The following is a 17,776-nucleotide window of genomic DNA, read 5'->3' on the forward strand; positions in this document are numbered from 1 at the left end:
CCAAAACTGCAATAGTATAAGGCCCTTTTGTTTGTGGACACTGTGGAAAACTCCATCCTGCTCAGTAGTGTGAATAGCCACCAGACGAAGATCACATCCTCCATCAAATAAACAAGGACACAGGTCTGTTTTGTCGAGTGAACTTTGTTCTGTTGTAATTTCACGCACTCATGCTTCCAGTTCATTGAGCTCAAAACGCAACAAGGAGAAACTTAAGGGTTACCTTGTTTACAGTGGATTCGAAGACTTAAAAATGCATTTCTGTATCAAGTATTTTTTCGCAAGCCACATTTTCAATTTGGTAGAGCCCATTTTTGCCTCTACTGTTACAACGAATATCAGATATAATGAAGTAATTTGCTGTCCTGATGAAAAGCAAGGTGGACAGTTCCGCACCTGGGGATGGCGAGGGAAGGGGACGAATTTCTGAGGAGGAGGCAGAGGTGGCCGCCTCTTGGACTGGTGCAACTGCAGCCATGGCTGGCTGCTGCTGCTGAACCTCATGAGGCTGCACGGATGCAGCCGCCGCTGGAGCCGGAGTGCTTTGCACTTCAACTGCGTGCAGGGAATGAAGCGTACTTCAGTCCAGTGGGCACGCATCCACACACACACACAATTAAAGTGACAGCCATGAGCGGGGGACTCCAGAAGAGTTGAAACTCGGGCTGGTTGGTACAAGAAAGCGACAACGTGTCAGACGGGATGGGAAGAAAAAAAAGAAAAATACTGTATTTTCGTGCTTATAAGCCGCCCCTGCATATAATCCCCCCCCCCACTAAACCTGCCATAAAAAAAGAAAAGAAAAGAGAGAGAGAAAAAAAAAGGAAATCCTCGCATACTGCCCGCACATTTGACACAGGAAACGCTGCACCAAAGCTACTGCTCAAGCAACACATACATACTATGTAGACATAAAAAGCGTATGTTTGGCTAATAGAACCCACTGACCGCAAAGCGAAAGTCACAATTCACTCAGTGTCACTGCTCGAGCTCGAGCTATCACTCGAGATGCAGTCCTCACTGTTGTACACAAGGTCATCTTCCCGGCACAATGAGCATGCGTATTGCCCGCTCCCCTACCTTGCCACTGAAATTTTTGCATTTTTGGTGCAGGTTATACGTGTGAAAATGTGGTAGAAGCGCTAGTGTTTGTCGACTTCTCTTCCCGTTCCGCCTGATGCGCTGTTTCTTGCACAGGGGGCGACAGATCAAAGCTTCGTCAAGTCAGTACCGCAAAAAAGAGCGAGATCAGTCGGTCGTGCTTCACTCTCATCTACCCGCTGCCATGCTTCACGACGCTCAGCAGTTGCTACTTATCTGGACAAGCGGGACTGAAGGTAGGAGAGGACCGATGTTGCGATGCAAAGAGGAGATGAGGAAATATAGTGGCTAAGAATCGATTCATACAGCGCAGGATAGACCCCGTGCAGTAGACATAAAAAAAAAAAAACGCTGACGAAGAGGACCCTTCCCTAGACTCCTCACTTTGATGCGAACGTAATGCACCTTCTGGGGGTGTCGTCGTGACTGTGGAGGTGGTGGTGGCGGTGGTGGGGGTGGGCAGGGGTGCAGTGGGTGCCACGGTGGCCAGCCGGGCGGCTTGGGTGATGGGCCAGATGCGGGCCGTCGGGGTCAGCCGCGCTGTCCCGCTGGGGCCCGGGCGCTGCTGCGGCAGAACTGCGGCCGCCGCGCTCTGTGGGGGCGGGGTCAGCGGCCGCACGTTCACTGTGACCGGCTCACTGCCTGCTCCACTGCCATGGCCACTGCAAAGGGCAGTCGATAATGTGGCGGTCACGCATCTTCTCTAGCAAAATGTCCACAGTGAAAGAAACAGATGACGGACAGAGAAAAGAACCCCAAAGAAGCGCTGTTTGCGACCCTTTTTTCTGTCCACTGTGTTTTTTGCGCTGTGAGCATTATGGTATACCAACTAGCCAGCATCCTTACACTTTTAGATTGTATTTCTCAGCATTAGCTTTTAGTCAGTGCCTCCCCCTCTGACGAAGACAGAGGCCTCAACAGCCCATCCCAATTTACACGATCCGTGAAGACAGAAACAACATTGCTCGATTTGAAAAAAACTAGCCTTTAAAGACCGACTCCGCTCCATTCCTGCCACGAGGCTTCTTTTCACTAAAAGAAAACTGCAAGAAACATAGAAAAACTTTCAGCTCGCTGCTTGCTCGCCTGCCATGGCCGCTGCAAGCAACAGCCGAGTACGAAACGGTCCAGCATCATTTCTAGTGTGGGCCATTATTTCAAGATTGGTAGCTCCCCTCTAATGGAGACAGAGGACATAACAATGCACTTCACCTTAAAGGGGCCATGAAGACAAAAACTGCCCCGTTTACATTAAAAGAACTAGCCTGAGGTATCCCACTCAGCTCCATGCACAGCCACAAAGCACATTTTTTTACTGCAAAACACGCAAGCTGTCGCTTTAATGAAACAAACTTGCACATTGCCTGCATGGCCCTATTGCAGAATTCTCAATGTACCACAAGACCGACAAAATTTTTAATCAATGTGACCTCTCCAGCACACAGTTGTCGACGAATGCACGCCAACACCAAGTTGTCAAACAATACATCCTCGCCAATGAACTAACATAGAGAGCTTTCAAACAACACATCCATTTTAACATACACCACATTACCAATCAACCTATCCCCTCTAGCTTGGGGCAATTTCCAATCAGTTAGCCTTGCTCAGGCAGGCAGTGTTCTCAACAGCGCATCTTTCCCAAGATAAAAAAGGGTTCTTCAACACGTCACCCCTAACAAATAATTCGGAGTTAATGCTTGTTCTTTGTCCTTTTTTGCATAATTCTGTCATGGTGTTGACACGAGGTAAATTTACCAACCCTCCCAGTTGCACACTATCTACTCATAGTTTGTGCCACGAAATGGCAAGTACAGTAGAATCTCGATCATACGAATCTCGCGGGAGCACGAGAAATATTCGCATCATCTGAAATTTGTATAAACCAACACAGACCGAAAAATTGAGCACTAAAAAAAGGTTTTTGTTTATGTATTCTCTTACTTTTGCGTGAATAAATTTGTGATATTTTTCTTCTTTTCAACCTCCATGTCACCGAGGAGTCCTTTCTAGAGCGTGTACAACTTGGCACTTGTCCCCTTATTAATACTCCGATAGAAGCACTGGCAAAGCGTCGGCCATCCAGTCGCTCACCACTGAGTCATCCACCTTCTTTCCTTTGCTGCCCACGATTTTGCATACAAGACCATGCCACTGCCTGTAAACCCACCCGCCGGAGGCCTGAAATTTTTCAATTCCAAGCGAAACGGTGATGTCGCTGGCTTTCTCTTGGTGCACTTTTCAGTCGAAATTCACTCCAGCCACAGTGGTTACTTCCTTGAAACATGTCAGAAGATGTCTTCAAGCTTGACATGCTGGGCTGTCTTGGCCTGCTTGACGTTCACGCCGAAGTGCCGCACGTTTTACAAAATCACGTCCCGTTGCCCAACAATGGTGCACAACGTCGACGGCGGTAGGCCGAGCTGTTCTGCCAAGTCGGCTGCGCTTCCTTTTCGGTCTGCTGTCGACTTTACTGAGAATCTCTAGCTTCTGTTCTCCTTGAAAGAAAGGGCTTTCCTTTTGCGCAACATAGCTGACAGCAGCCTGGTTGATTTGGTTGGGAGAAGCCCGTTGACAGTGAAAACCTTGAAACGCGCGTCTCAGCAACCGAACATCCACCATGAGCAGACGGCGGCAATGGCGAGGGGCGGTGCATTCTGAAAGCGCAGGACCCCACCCGGGACCAATGAGACGCTAGCAACGGAGTGACGTTGAGTCGCTACGCGATTGCATCACTGCCTGCCCAAGGCTGTCAAGAAATTCTCCAGGGCGGTACGGCCACGGTAGACTTGGCGCACCTCCTGCGCTCATACAACAGCCACTGCCAGACTCGGCCAGAGCAAGCGTAGGAAAAGAGTCGACTCCAGCCGCGCAACAGTCCGGCCGTTCCCGGAGAAAGAGTGACAAAGAGGGGAGAGAGAGCCAGTACGTCACCGTCGCTTGCGCACTTGGCAGTTGGGCGCCTCACTGGCTTGTTTGTATCATCCACCAGGAGGTTCCTTCGTAACATCCGAAATTTTGTTGATTGCAAACAATGCAATTTCGTCAGGAGTTCTCAGAAATTCGTATTTGCGAAATTGCTTCTCTTACCAGCAAAAAGCAAACTATCTGCAGGGCTCCACAAAAACGTAACTTTACGCCTGTTACAGTTTCAGCTTATATATGTTTCTAGCTTTTCAGACTAAGCCAAATTTCGCTACATAAACCGCCACCTAACTTCACTCTAAAGAAATTGAACAAGCGAACAAATGTCTCAGCCAGCAAAATAACAGCCGAAGCAAATATGCGCAAGTGTCAATTTGAACATGCCCAGTAAGACACAAACCCATCAAGCAATGTACGCAGCTGTTAAAAAAAAAAAAAACAAAAGTGTTGGAGAAGCAAGCAGCAGCCCCACTGACCTTGTCCGCTCCACAGGCGCTGTCACCATGGTGGGCTTGGACTGCTTTTGTTGCTGCTGGTTCAGCTGCACACGACATTTCAGAAAAAACGGCCAACACTGTGAACACTTGGAGTGAACAAGTATTATTGGCAACATGCACCTTTTTTTTAAGAGCCCTGCAAGTGTATGGTGTTGCCACCAATTTGTTTCCCGATGGGAAACAAACAAGCAGAGGAAAAGAACATACCGCGAACAAAAGCACCTGAAAAACCCTGGGCCCATGTAATGCACCGACCGTCCTGCACATGCAGCGCACCTTCTGGGTGAGTTCCTCCACCTGGCGCTGCGACCGGTCGAGGGCGTCCCGTGCATCGCGTGCCTCCTTGTCAACGCGTAGCAGCTTTCCCTCGTACTGCGACCGCAGGCTGCTTTCCCGAAGGGCAGTCTCCTCTGCAACAAGGTGGCAAGTGCCTCAGCCACAGCCGTCCGAAATGAAGGACCGAGTTTCGAATATTACATGTCCAAACACCGAATCCAATTACTCGTGATGTCACTACTCAATTCAAAGTCGAAACTTGAATAGCATGCCCAGCACCCCAAAAGGGAAACCTGAGAACAAGCCAGAGTTGCTCAATATGGGGAGTTACGAAACTCTCCACTAGGTCGCATTCGTCAAAAAGCGGTCCGCGGTTGGCTACCTGCACTGGGGGGAGGGGGGGGAACCAATGGCAAACATGGGAAAGTGGATTAGCCATGCATCTGTCGACAGAAAAATGAATGAATACTCAGCTGCTTGTAGCTACTGCTGCCAGCCACAGACAAAATGCCATGAAAACATTAGCGAGCAATGAGCAATTTAATGTTTCCTAATTCGAAAAGCGAGTTTTATTGCATTAGGTTAATAAAAATAAATGTTTATCAAAGTTCAGTTATTGTCCCCTAGGTGCCGCACCAATACACATGCCCTTCATATACACCGAAGCAGAGGTGATTGCATGGCCAAGATTCTGGAGACGAGTTTTGCGACTGGTGTACGTAAAGCTCTGGAGGGAGGGAGGTAGAGAGAGTCGTCTCCTTACGCTTCAGCTGCTCCATGGCCGTGATCCGCTGGTTGAGCCCTTCCAGGTTCTGCTTCAGCGTCTGGTTCTCCTTGTTCAGGGCCTCGTTCTTGGCTGTGAGGGCAGGTTAAGTGGGGAAGGCAGACCAATCATTACCACAGCAAACTCTCAGAGGAAGCACGAACATCAGGAAAAAACCTTTGCAACACACAGAAGAAGATAGATGAAGAAAAAGGAGCTCTGGAGTTCAGTCACAGGTTAGTTGGCGAGACCATATTCATCCGTTAAATACTGTATGCACCAAACATAGCATTAAACGAAGCCCCTATAAACCACCACGACTGCAACCACTTGCTTTGCCTAGCTTAGCTGTGGAAGTGAGCTGACACTGCCCACAACTCCATTCTTTCAGTCCATTGCTGATATTTGCCGAAGTCTGAGTCATGAGGCCATACCATACTTACCCGATTCTAACGCGCACTTTTTTCCTGGAAAAATAGGCCGAAAAATCACATGCGCGTTAGAATCGGATACGAAACCGAAAGTGCCGAAAACAGCGGATATTTCGTCCCACCCATCGCCATCGCCATCTCAAGATGGCGCCAAAGCTTTTAGCAACGATTTTTCGGACGCAGGAAGCATAGGCGCCTAGGCTTTTCTATCGGCGTTCACACAAATCGTCAAATCGTTCCACTTGCGCGCTTGATAACAGCAATGGCAGCAGCGGCTCTAACGCGTTCAAAACGAGCGGTCGGCTGAAGCGTGTGCCTCTGGAGAAGCCCACGGGATGGGCGTGCGAGGCGTGGGCCACGATCCCATCGACCATGGTTGAACGTTCGTTCAGAAGTGTGGCAGCGCGAAAGCGCTTGACGGCACCGAGGACGAGATGTTGTGGTCAGCGGAGAGCGACGAGGAGTGAGAGGAGTGAGATTACTTCGGGAAATAAATCGCCCGTTTCTCTCGCATTTGTTTTTCTTGCTCAATTTCCGTGCGCATTACAATCGGAGGTGCAAGTTTTTTCGTTTTTTTTTTTGCCAGGAAAATCGGGTGCGCATTAGAATCGAGGGCGCGTTAGAATCGGGTAAGTACGGTAAGTGGAAAATACAACATTAAAAACATAGTGGGCTGACCGAAATTCCAAAATTTGTTTGATTTAACCTAAAGTTTGGATATCTGAGTTTGAATTATAGCGCGTTTACTAAATCAGCTGTAAAAAATGTACCCAAAGCATAAGTGTATAAAATCTTTTGTGCTGTAGAATCGTGCTGGTTGTGAAGTGTTTGTTGCATTGCTCTTTCTCTACTGTATATTTCTCTCTCTACTTTGCTTGTTTCGTGCACCCTACAAAAGGCATCATTACTCTCCGTGCGTACTTACAAAAGCATAAATAGAATAAATCTACTTATTACAGCTGGCTGACAACAGTCACAAGGCACGACTTCCAAAACGGTGCAGCACGCACCGTTGATGTCTGCGATGCGCTTGCGGGCCTGAATGACGAGGCCCTTGGCTTGGTTGGCCGCGTTGGACGCCTGCTCCTTCTCGGCCGTCAACTGGGCGCTCGCCTGTGCAACAAGTGTCGTGAAGAGGAGGCACGAGTCAATACAAGAACACTGTCATTCTGTTATACGAGAATGAGCCTCAATCCCCTTTCAAAGTTGCCTTGGCCAAACGCTTCATCAGCGTCATCATCATCAAACACAGTATTTAGGTCCACTGCAGGACATAGGCCTCTCCCATTGACCTCCAAGCGCTCCAGTCTGAGTCCATTCCTTGCCTCCGAATTTTTTTTACCTCGCCCCTCCATTGTAGGGGTGGAAGTGGGCTTGAGCTTTTTGGAGCAGCTCAGGGAGCAGGAATAATGCTGATTTGAAGCCAAGCCTTTGAGGCAATAAAAGGGGGGTTTTGCAGCAGCTTTGGAGCATCAAAAGGTGAGTTTTGGAGCAGTGCAAGTCTCTCAGGTAGCAGACTTCTAGGGTCAAACTTCAATTATTTTCATTTTTTTTATTTCTAGAAAGCACAAAAAACAACGAAATATTAAATCACTTTTACGAAACATCTAATAACGAACCGATGACGCTTTCAAAAACTAAGAAAAGGAGTCCCCTAATTAAAGCATAAAAGGTGACCCGAGCATCAACTAAAAGAAAACTAGAGATAAGCAATGCTTTGACTAGCAACACCTGACTTGACTTAAAGAAATGAAAAATGTTCATGTCATTAGAACATCACTGCTGGCATAAGAAACGACCAAAAGAAGCCTAGAGATAAACGAAATGTTTCCTTTTTTTACCTAATAATAAAGAAGGTTACCTCTATTCTACACCTAACAAGACTCCATGCAAATGAAAAAAAAAAAAAAACTGTGCTCTTGTCAATACAATGATACTGGCGTAAGAAGCTAAGAGGGGAAATAGAGATGAACGATACATTGCGTAAGAAATTAAAAACAAATGTCCATGTTTACGAAACGCAGTAGGAGAAAAACAATACTCTAGCATATTACGCGCACTGTTGGCCACTTATACCCCTGCTACACTAGCGTCCAACTGTCATTTGAACCAATTGTCATTTGACTCAAATGCGAAGTTGTACTACTCCACTGGGTTCTGAAATGCCATTCGGCTCAAATGACATTCAAGCCAAATGCACACCCAGGGAGACATTTGGGGTGCTCAAATGCCATTTCTTGCACTCTCGGGCACAGCTCTCTAAGTCAGCATAAACAAATACAGTACTGGCGTACCTGAAACAAACAAAATATTCTTAATTGTGAGACTTTCTTTACTTCTCGTGATAATAATTTCGTACTCTCAGCCAGGGTGTCGAACCGGAGCCGGAACCGAACCGAAAACCGGAACCGAACCCGAATTTTTGCCCGGAACCGGAACTGAACCGGAACCGTATTTTTTCCGCCATTTTGGAACTGAACCCGAACCGGAACGAATTGAAGGAACCGTTCCGAACCGGTTCCGGGGCCTCAAAACTGTGATTTCTAGTTTTCCATCGCGGCACCCTACCTTGCATCCGAAAATATTTTTACCATTCGCCAGACGGCACACGCAATATTTTGCTTAGTCTGCAGTTCCCAAGGCCCAAAAGGTTCTCATCTTATTATTACCCTAAATTTAATGCAAAGTCCGTATACACTATTAGTTTGCTTTAGGTATAGCCCATCTCCCCAAATTATCTTTTTGCATTTACAATAACTTAAGTTGGAACGCATATTCCGTGGCAACATATCATGGGGTATTCTTTATGGTTTCTATCTGCAGTGTGTTTAAAATCGTGTGAAGTTTTCATGCTGTTAATTCGAATGCATCCGTGTCCGCTTGCGAAGGCCTTCAGGGAGACCATCAACAATAAATCCGTATCTTCCACTTAGTTTGGTTTGAGTGGGCACTTATATAAAAACAGCACTGAGACACAAACACTCACAGTTCTTTACGTCACCATCACTTTTTCTTGTACAGTGCCGTTGTGTCCTCTGGTTACTGCCACAGGAGAACATGATAATCGAAAAAAAAAAATTGGGGCCTCCTCATTTTCCCTTTTAAAGTAAATGCGATAGCATTTCGATGCATTGATTTAAGTCGATTAACGCGGATTAGCGGGTAGACTAGGGTGGTTTAGTGAGATGAGTGAATGAACTAATGTGAATTAGTGGGAATGTGGAGTTGATTAATATGGATTAGAGGAATTAGTGGGTCAGTTAAGGCGGATTAGAGGGTTGGACCAAACATGATAGATTTGGGGTCCTTGGCATTTGTAAATTTTGCAGCGTTCTCTTTCTCGACCAATCAGGAAATTTAGTTACGCACAAAATAGCCGGAAAGTTATGCGTCGACCACCTGAATGCTATAAAAGGCCTTTTTTTTATTACGCTCTTATGTTATTTCTCGCGTAAGATTTACATCTCGCAATGAAGTTAAAAACTAATTGCCTAATGCATGTCTTATATTCACCAAAAGGTTCTCAAAATGTGTATATATATGAGGTAAGACTAGGAAGCAGCTAAACTGAAAGAAAAAAAAAGGAACGATCAACTGGTTTGATGTGAAAGACACCCGATAGCATTCTTTGATACCTTCTCTTTCTTCGTGCTACCGTTCTGCAGCCTTCCACAGGTTTAGCATCACAACCCCCGAACACAGCCCCTTCCAAGCTGAGGAAAAGGCGATAGCACGTGCGCTTAACCAAAGGGCCGCCAAAAGTCTAATAACAGACTCTTATCAGGCGTGGCGCAACTTTGCCAACAGTCTATTGCATGTTACAACACTTAGAATGAACAAGCAGAGACCACCAACGAGACCAGCCAGGATTGTATGGGCACCAGCTGATACTGGCATCGCCGGCAGACAAGATCACCAACCTCGTGGCTGGACATTTGACCCGCTTAGCCAGCGCTGATGAAGCCGAGCCCGAGCGCATGCATCCTGTATACATACCAGGAAATTAATTAGCACTATAGGCTCTCCCATAGAACGTATTCCTTCCCGCACAAATCGCTAGCGAATAACCAGGAAAGATTATTCCGTGCACTGCGGATTAACACCTTCCCACACATCACCAGTCTTCACCTCTTTGACGGGACACAATTCTCTCCATTTCGTCGCTTCTGTGGGGAGCCTGGGAATCTCATACACACAGAAGGTGGCTGCGACAAGTCCACCCTAGATCCACCCAACCTACACGTTTCCATAGAGATTTGGGAGAAAGCCTTGGCCAGCTCCGGCCTGGAAGATCAGTTTCTCTTGATGGAAACGACTGTCGACTCTACCCCTTGAATGAGGACGCCTCTCTGAAACTTCTCCTCGATTTATTTAAAGTTCATTTTCCCTCTCGGATAATTACTGCTGCTTGTGACTTCACTCAGCTATTATCTTTCGTAGAGACCAACCGCTCTCACCTGTCGCTGAAGTTCCATTTAGCAAGTTTCTATCTCCGGTGGTCCCCTATCCAATGCCGTCCTGTACACGACGTCCAATGAGTCATTAAAGCCGTTCTTTCTTTCTAACTGGTACGTTAGCATATGAAAGATAAGGAGAAGGAAATCGCTTTAAACGCCACCAGCCACGCTTGATAGTCGGAGGTTGACGCCGACGCGGGACTGTTTTCAACTTCTAGCAGTGCTAATGGTTTCGTGTTAAAGCTAAAGCGCCGTTGAAACAAGGGGTACATTAAAAGCGTAGCAGACCAATCAATTTATTTAAATGCAAAATTATTTGCCTCATTGTGCGAAAACATGGGTGCACGCGCGCGTGCGTGCCTAGACATTTGGTGGAACCAAAAAAGATGTTGGGCGCTCAGGCTCTCTTGCGCGCAAAAGACATCCCGCTCGCCAGTAAACTACCTGCCTGTCTGGCTGCCTGCCAGGCAGGCGATTCCTGCGAGGATGCGTGATTTCGGGACGAGGGGCGGCCCGCCACGAGACGCCCGGGCGGAGAGGGGAGGCGGCGGAGACGCAAAATACTGTACCATGGCGACACTCCAGGGTACTAAAATATTTCTGCAGAAATTCAAACAATTATCGACTAACGCGTAGCAGTCCTATGCCGCTTGTCCTCAGTGTGAGTTTTTACAGCCAATTTTTTGGTTTTATAAAACCTGTCCGACGAATTATCTCAATTGACGCTGCTATAGTCACAAATGGAACATTCGCGAAATCTCCATTATTGTGGAAATGAAGGCAGTTATACGGTTTCCCATTTTCCTTAATTGCTTAATATTTTTCTTATTTTGTTTTCAAAATATCGTTCGACCAATTATTTCCATTTGCGCTATTATAACGATTACATTTGTAACTCGCGAAATCTGCCTTATTGTGGAAATGCAGGGTGTTACACGCTTCGCTAGTTTCCGCAATTATTTTACGTTTTTTTTTTATTTTTTACATTTATAAATTTTGTTCGACTAATTATCTCCATTTAGCCTATATAACGATTACAGGTGGAAATTTCCCGAAATCCTCATTACTGTGGAAATGCAGGGTGTCACGCGGTTTGCCAGTTTCGGTGATTACTTTTCTTTATTTTTTAGTTTTTCAGAAATTTTGTGCGACCAGTTATCTCCATTTACGCTATATTATAGCGATTACAGGTGGAACTCCCGCGAAATCGGTATTTTTGTGGAAATTGATTGATTGATTGATTGATTGTTGGATTTAACGCGCCGACGCAACGCAGGCGATGAGGCGCACCGTAGTGGAGGGCTCCGGATTAATTTTGACCACCTGGGGATCTTTAACGTGCGCCGAAATCTCGTACACACGGGCGTTTTTGCGTTTCGCCTCCATCAGAAAAGCGGCCGCCGCGGCCGGGAATCGAACCCGCGACCTTGTGCTCAGCAGCGCAACGCCTTAGCCACAGAGCCACCGCGGCGGGTATTTTTGTGGAAATGAAGGGGGTTACACGGTCCTTGCTGTGGGCAAAGAATGGTCCCATTAAAACGATTGTGGACGGACGGGTCGTCTGCTTAGTAGGACGGGGCAATAGGCAGTCTGCAGGGAGGCTGCCCATTACCAGAAGATTCTGGCGAAGATGCACCGAGGCGGAGGTGTCGGAGGCACCCGTGTGCTGCCCACTGGCCAGGATGCTACCTGTTTCCCTTCCAGAAGACTGTGGCGCGGATGCATTATTTGGAGACGATGTGCGGCCCGTCACTTGTCGGCGAAGGGAGTGGATCACATGGCTGCACAGCGGCTACGTAGAGCCATGCGTTAGAACGCAGCCCTTAAGCACCCGCTCCTCTGGTTTCGCGTAGTCCCTCAGCGTTGGACTCGTTATAACCGAGAGAACGAAGACGCCACCGAAGATAGAGCTAGCAGGAAAACTGAAGTTGCAAGTATGACGAAAGTGTAAGGGGGAGGGCGTAATTCCGTGACCGTGCGAGACGTGCTTCACAGTGGTGACCCCTTACGAGATAACGACAGAGTATGCCGCGCGCCGTCGTGCATTAGCTGATGATGCGATCACTTCCTGAGGCACAGCATCTATGTGCCGTCGCCGAGAAGACTACAGTGCGCGCTGCACTCAAATTTCGCATTAGCGAGTGTCGTAATCGTACGTCATTTGCAGTGTTATGATCCAAGAATAAATTAAATTAAATTATAAAAATTAAAGAAACTAAACCAATAAAAACAAACTTGCGGCCATAAAAAGCAGGGCTTTCAAATTCATACAAATACGCAGTCTTATGCGTCCGAGCGAATTTTTCATTTCGCTTCAGTTAATGTTGTAATCGTGTACCTACTATAGAAAACATTTTGCAGTACATTTTACAGTTAAAGGAACTCTTCAACACTTTAAATCAATGCTCTCACTCTTATCTTCGCTTCTGGAAGCACTGCAAAAGTTATAGCTATTGCCAGCACAGAGGAGCAGTGCGGGATTTGCTCGTCCCAGCAGATACGCCTTCCGTTTCTGCTTCGGTTTTGTGGTTTCATTTTAATGTCGCAATTTAAGGAAAGCCGGCTAATAGCCGCTACATCGCTGTAATGACGTCATTCCAGCGGTAGAAGAACGCCAAGACTGGGGAAGAGTGAAAAATATTTCAAGCAAGTTTGTAAGTTATCTGATGGGGACAGAGCAGTAATTTTTGTCTGAGGGACTGTCCGACTCCCTGATCCAAGTACTGGATGTGTTGGTTGACTACTTTTTGCAGCATTCAAGATTTCGAACAAAGTTGAAAAAAGTGTTGCAGGGTTGCTTATTTTTGGCCAAAACAAAACATTTGCACAAAAAAACCTACATTATGGCTTCGTTTTTGACAAGGAAAGCTGACAAGGAAACAAAAACCGAACACAAAAAAAATTAACAGAAAAAAACCCGCCTGCTTTTTTTTTTCTCCGAACCCGTTCGAACCCGTTTGAACCGGTTCGAACCGGTTCGAACCGGTTCGAACCGGAACGAAATGGTGCGCCGGAACTGAACCCGAACCGAACCCGAAAGGGTTGAACCCGAACCCGAACCGAACCCGAAAAAATTCCGGTTCGACACCCTGCTCTCAGCACCAGTGCGAGCAAGCGACAAACCAGTGTGGCCAGACAGCACAAAAAACGTCAACTGCGATTCAGAATTGAGCAAAACGCTTGTTAAAGCTTACGTTATTGATAATTTCATATCATTTGAACGCCAGACTGCTGCTAAATTTCCTTGTTGCATCATTGAGTAAAAATAGAACTCGACAGCAGCAGCGCTATGCAGCACGACGAGCGATTGTTGAAGCTTTCAAATGCCATCGAAATTGTTGTGGAGCACGGCGGATTCTGAATGGCATTCGAAGCACCCCATTTGGGTCAAATGACATTTAGTTTAAATGACATTCAGACCCTAGGGTAGCTACATAATACTGGGTATTAGTCCAGGCTTCTATTGCGTCTATATACGCGAAAAAAAAAAAAAAAAAAAAGGAAACTATGGCGTGTTTATCCAGATATTGAAGATACCACAGTTTATCAACCTTTTTTCTCATCGCACGAACCATATTTTCGCGCGTATAACCCGCACCAGAAATGCGAAAATTTCAGTAGCAAAGCAGGGGTGCGGATAATACGCGGGGTTTTTCCTTTAGTGCAGCTTTGCGGCAATGCGCATGGTGCCATGAGGCTCCTACGCAGTGACAATGACTAAGCTTTCCGTGGCAGCGATTGCGCAAAACATGCGACAAGGAAGAAAAAAAACAAGGACGAGTGCACTCTAACAACTGAATTTCATTAGTGCATTGTGACCTTCGCCTTGCAGTCAGTGTATTCTATTTGCTAAATACACGCTTTTTCTGTCTACATAGTATGTGATGTGCCTTTCCTGTATCAAATGTCAAATGTGTGGGCAATATGCAAGGATTTTTTTTTTCTTTTCGCGCGGGCTCAAAGTGGGGGTGCAGATTATATGCAGGGGTGGCTTATATGCGTGAAAATATGGTAAACAGTATGCGTACGCGAGGGGGGATGGCTGCAAAAAAAATACCGTATTTATTCGAATCTAAGCCGATAGTTTTTTGAAATACTGATATATCAAACTCCAGGGTCGGCTTGGATTCGAGGATTTTGAAATACGCGCCAATTTCCAAGTGAAGAGGCGCGCAGCTAGCGCCAAGGGAGCTAGGGAAGTGGCGCGCAGCTAGCGCCACCCAGAAAAGAAAGTATTGTAGCCATTACTAGACGAGCCAGTAGCCACTTAAGGGCCATAGGCCGCCATTTTGAATTGTGCAGACAGTGGCCTGCGTGCGGTGTGGCGTTTGGTTTTGACAGCGCAAAAAGAAGCGGTGCCATTATAGTGCCGCTTTTAAAAGAAAAGTTGTTTTAGCTGCGGAGTTGTCGTCGAACGTTCAAGCCGGGCGGGACTTCGGCGTGGATGAAAAAAATGTCCGTCGTTGGAGGACGCAACGGGAGAGGATATTTGCGTGCGCCGCAACGAGGTTGGCAATCGCCGGACCACGAGAATGCCGTCACCATGAAATGGAGATGGCATTGGCTGACTTCGTTCAGACGCAGCGAGCAGCTGCCCTTCCAGTAACGACGGAAGTGCTCCAGGCAAAAGCAAGGGAGCTTTTAAGGGAACGAGGCTTATCGCGGGCACACTTCAAAGCTAGTCGGGGCTGGCTACAGAAATTCATGAAGCACTTCGGCTTTAGCCTCCGTCGTCGAACCTCAATCGTCCAGAAGTTGCCCGGTGATTTTGAGGAGAAACTGATTGAGTTCCAGCACCGCATCTTCATGTTCAATAAACGTGTTTTCTTTTTGTGAACGCTGACCTCGCCTTTTTGTTCGGCCTACATTCGAGGTAAGATTTTTTTTTTTCCGCGCCTTCGGACTTCGAGGGTCGGCTTAGAATCGGGGCCGGCCTAGATTCGAATAAATACGGTAATAATAATAAAAAAAAAGCATCGCTGTACAACGAGCCTCATCTCCCCAGATGATTACTAGCAGATAAGCTCCTTTGAAACTCCCAACTTGTGCCACAGCAGTGCCTGTTATCTCCCCCTGTTCGATGTTGCATGCTTCAGTAACGAGGCAGCAGAAAAGCAAAAGGCTCATTCAGGGTTTGCAAACTTTTTCCCTAGCATACATGAAACATACCAAAGCCATCCTGCTGCTTTTATATCGTTACTGATGACATCCCGTTTTACACCAGGGGACAATCTTTCACCTCATGTGGTGACCTCGATTGTAAGTGCCTCAAGCATTACTGTGATATGGGTGCATATTCCGGCAAGCGGCGACAAGCTGCTCACGACGTCAAAAACAGCATAAAGCAAGCAAAGTCAGCAGAGGAAGGAAACGACAGTACAGCATTGAACTCCCACCTCAACGTTTATTGAAATAATTCCCTTCTAAACCAACGAGCTCAAACCTAAACCAACCAACCCGACTTGCCGTCTTCCTACAGGATAAACTGTACACAGTCAATACGCACTATTCAGATCTCCACATCGATCTGAGATCTCAAGGCAGTGGCCACAAAGCAACAAAGAGGGAAGACAGAGAGTGAGTAAGAAGCGAAGGAGGAGGCAGCATCCACTCACGGCCCTGGCCTGCTCCAGCTCTTGGGTGAGCCCGGCTGTCTGCTCCTGAAGCTGTCGCACGCTGGCATCCATGTCGGAGCGCGCCTGGGCCCCCTCCGAAGCGGCCTTGGTCTGAGCCTCCTCCAGCTCGGCGCAACGCTTGTCCACAGCCTCCTTGGCCACCTTGAGCTCCTCGAACTGGCTACGGTACAGCCGTGCCAGCTTCTTCACCTGTGCGAGACCAGCCCCAAGGGTATAGTCATCAATTCCATATGCACTGATATACACAGACTGAAATTTTGGAAATTGCCTCTCCTCCCGAGTTTTCGGGCACTGCTGCTGCTGCTGTCGTCCTGCCCAGAATCAACAGTACAAGATAAAACGACCAATGCACCAGCAGGCAATAGCAGCCGGCCAAAGCCAACACCAACTCCCCTGCATACCAAAGAGGCACGTACTTCAACCAATCACAACTCGAACCAACCACACTTCGACGAATCACACTATGACCTATCCCACTCAGGCAAAACACAGCTTTGACCAATACCCTCTAATCAATTAGATTTTGACCAATCAGGCTCATGACCAATCACAGCTCCCAGCAATCCCCACTTTGACCAATTGCAGCTTCAGTAAATCACAAGAGGCACGTACTTCAACCAATCACAACTCCAACCAACCACACTTCAACCAATTATACTATGTCCTATCCCACTATGTCAAATCACAGCTTCGACCAATCACCTTCAATCAATTAGATTTTGACCAATCACAGCTCCCAGCAATCCCCACTTGCACCAATCACGCCTTCAGCCAATCACAAGAGGCACGTACTTCAACCAACCACACTTCGACGAATCATAGTATGTACTCTGGCAAATCTCAGCTTCAACCAATCACCTTCAACCAATTAGATTTCGACCAATGACGCTCATGACCAATCACAGCTCCCACCAATCCTTTCTTTGACCAATCACACCCATGACCAATCACAGCTTCGGCTAATCACAACGAAGGAGTTGCCCTACCTGGACGATGATCTTGAGCTTCTCCTCCTTGTCCTGCTTCATGCTCTGCAGCTCGGTGGCCGCCTTCTCGGCCTCGGCTCGCAGCCGGTCGGCCTCGGCTCTCGCCTCCGTGCGGGCGGCCTGCAGTTCCCTCTGCAGAGCCGACACCTGGCCCGACAGGTCGGCCCGCAACGAGCGGTTCTCCTCGGCAGCCGCCGCCAGCCGCTGCTTCTGGTCGGCAATCTCGTCCCGGTTCAGTGCCAGCTGCCGCTTGACGGCCGCCAGTTCCTCCGACAGGTTGTGCGCATCACGCTTCAAGTTCGTGTTCTCCTCCCTGGGTGCAAAATCAGGGGAAGGCAACGATGCCGCAAGGAGGTGGAGGAGGAACAATAACGGGAGAGAGAGAGAGAGAGAGAGAGAGAGAGAGAGAGAGAGAGAGAGAGAGAGAGAGAGAGAGAGAGAGAGAGAGAGAGGGGTACGGACAGTTGAGCGATCATAGTGGCAAAACAGTGCAAATTGTAACGCAGGCAGAAAGGAAGAAAGCAGGAAAACCACCGACTGAATTTTATTCACAAACACGTTGCTAGAAAAAACAGCGCAAAAAACTGGGATGCAGTAGAAAGACCACCACAAGTGCTGCTGGTTGTCTTTCTAATGTGTCCCAGTTTTCTGGGTTGTTTTTTCTAGAAATAAAAAATGACCACTGGCTTTATTTTTATTTACGA

At 47.3% G+C, this 17,776-nt stretch overlaps 1 protein-coding gene across 1 annotated transcript in view; it reads right to left on the bottom strand.

Annotated features, from left to right (window-relative positions):
- The window catches only part of LOC144137939 (uncharacterized), a 126,826-nt gene that overhangs the window by 34,038 nt on the left and 75,012 nt on the right, over nt 1-17,776 (bottom strand). Inside the window, exons 28-35 of the mRNA XM_077669971.1 lie at nt 17,073-17,385; nt 16,066-16,275; nt 7,004-7,106; nt 5,563-5,655; nt 4,800-4,933; nt 4,503-4,567; nt 1,507-1,763; nt 397-555 (exon numbers count right to left, since the gene is read on the bottom strand). Coding sequence (XP_077526097.1) covers nt 397-555; nt 1,507-1,763; nt 4,503-4,567; nt 4,800-4,933; nt 5,563-5,655; nt 7,004-7,106; nt 16,066-16,275; nt 17,073-17,385 — 1,334 coding nt within the window. The remainder of the gene's footprint in view (nt 1-396; nt 556-1,506; nt 1,764-4,502; nt 4,568-4,799; nt 4,934-5,562; nt 5,656-7,003; nt 7,107-16,065; nt 16,276-17,072; nt 17,386-17,776) is intronic.

Source organism: Haemaphysalis longicornis, unplaced genomic scaffold (assembly GCF_048455015.1).
Source record: "Haemaphysalis longicornis isolate Haplotype H1 unplaced genomic scaffold, Haemaphysalis longicornis Haplotype H1 scaffold_5, whole genome shotgun sequence".
Taxonomy (NCBI): domain Eukaryota; kingdom Metazoa; phylum Arthropoda; class Arachnida; order Ixodida; family Ixodidae; genus Haemaphysalis; species Haemaphysalis longicornis.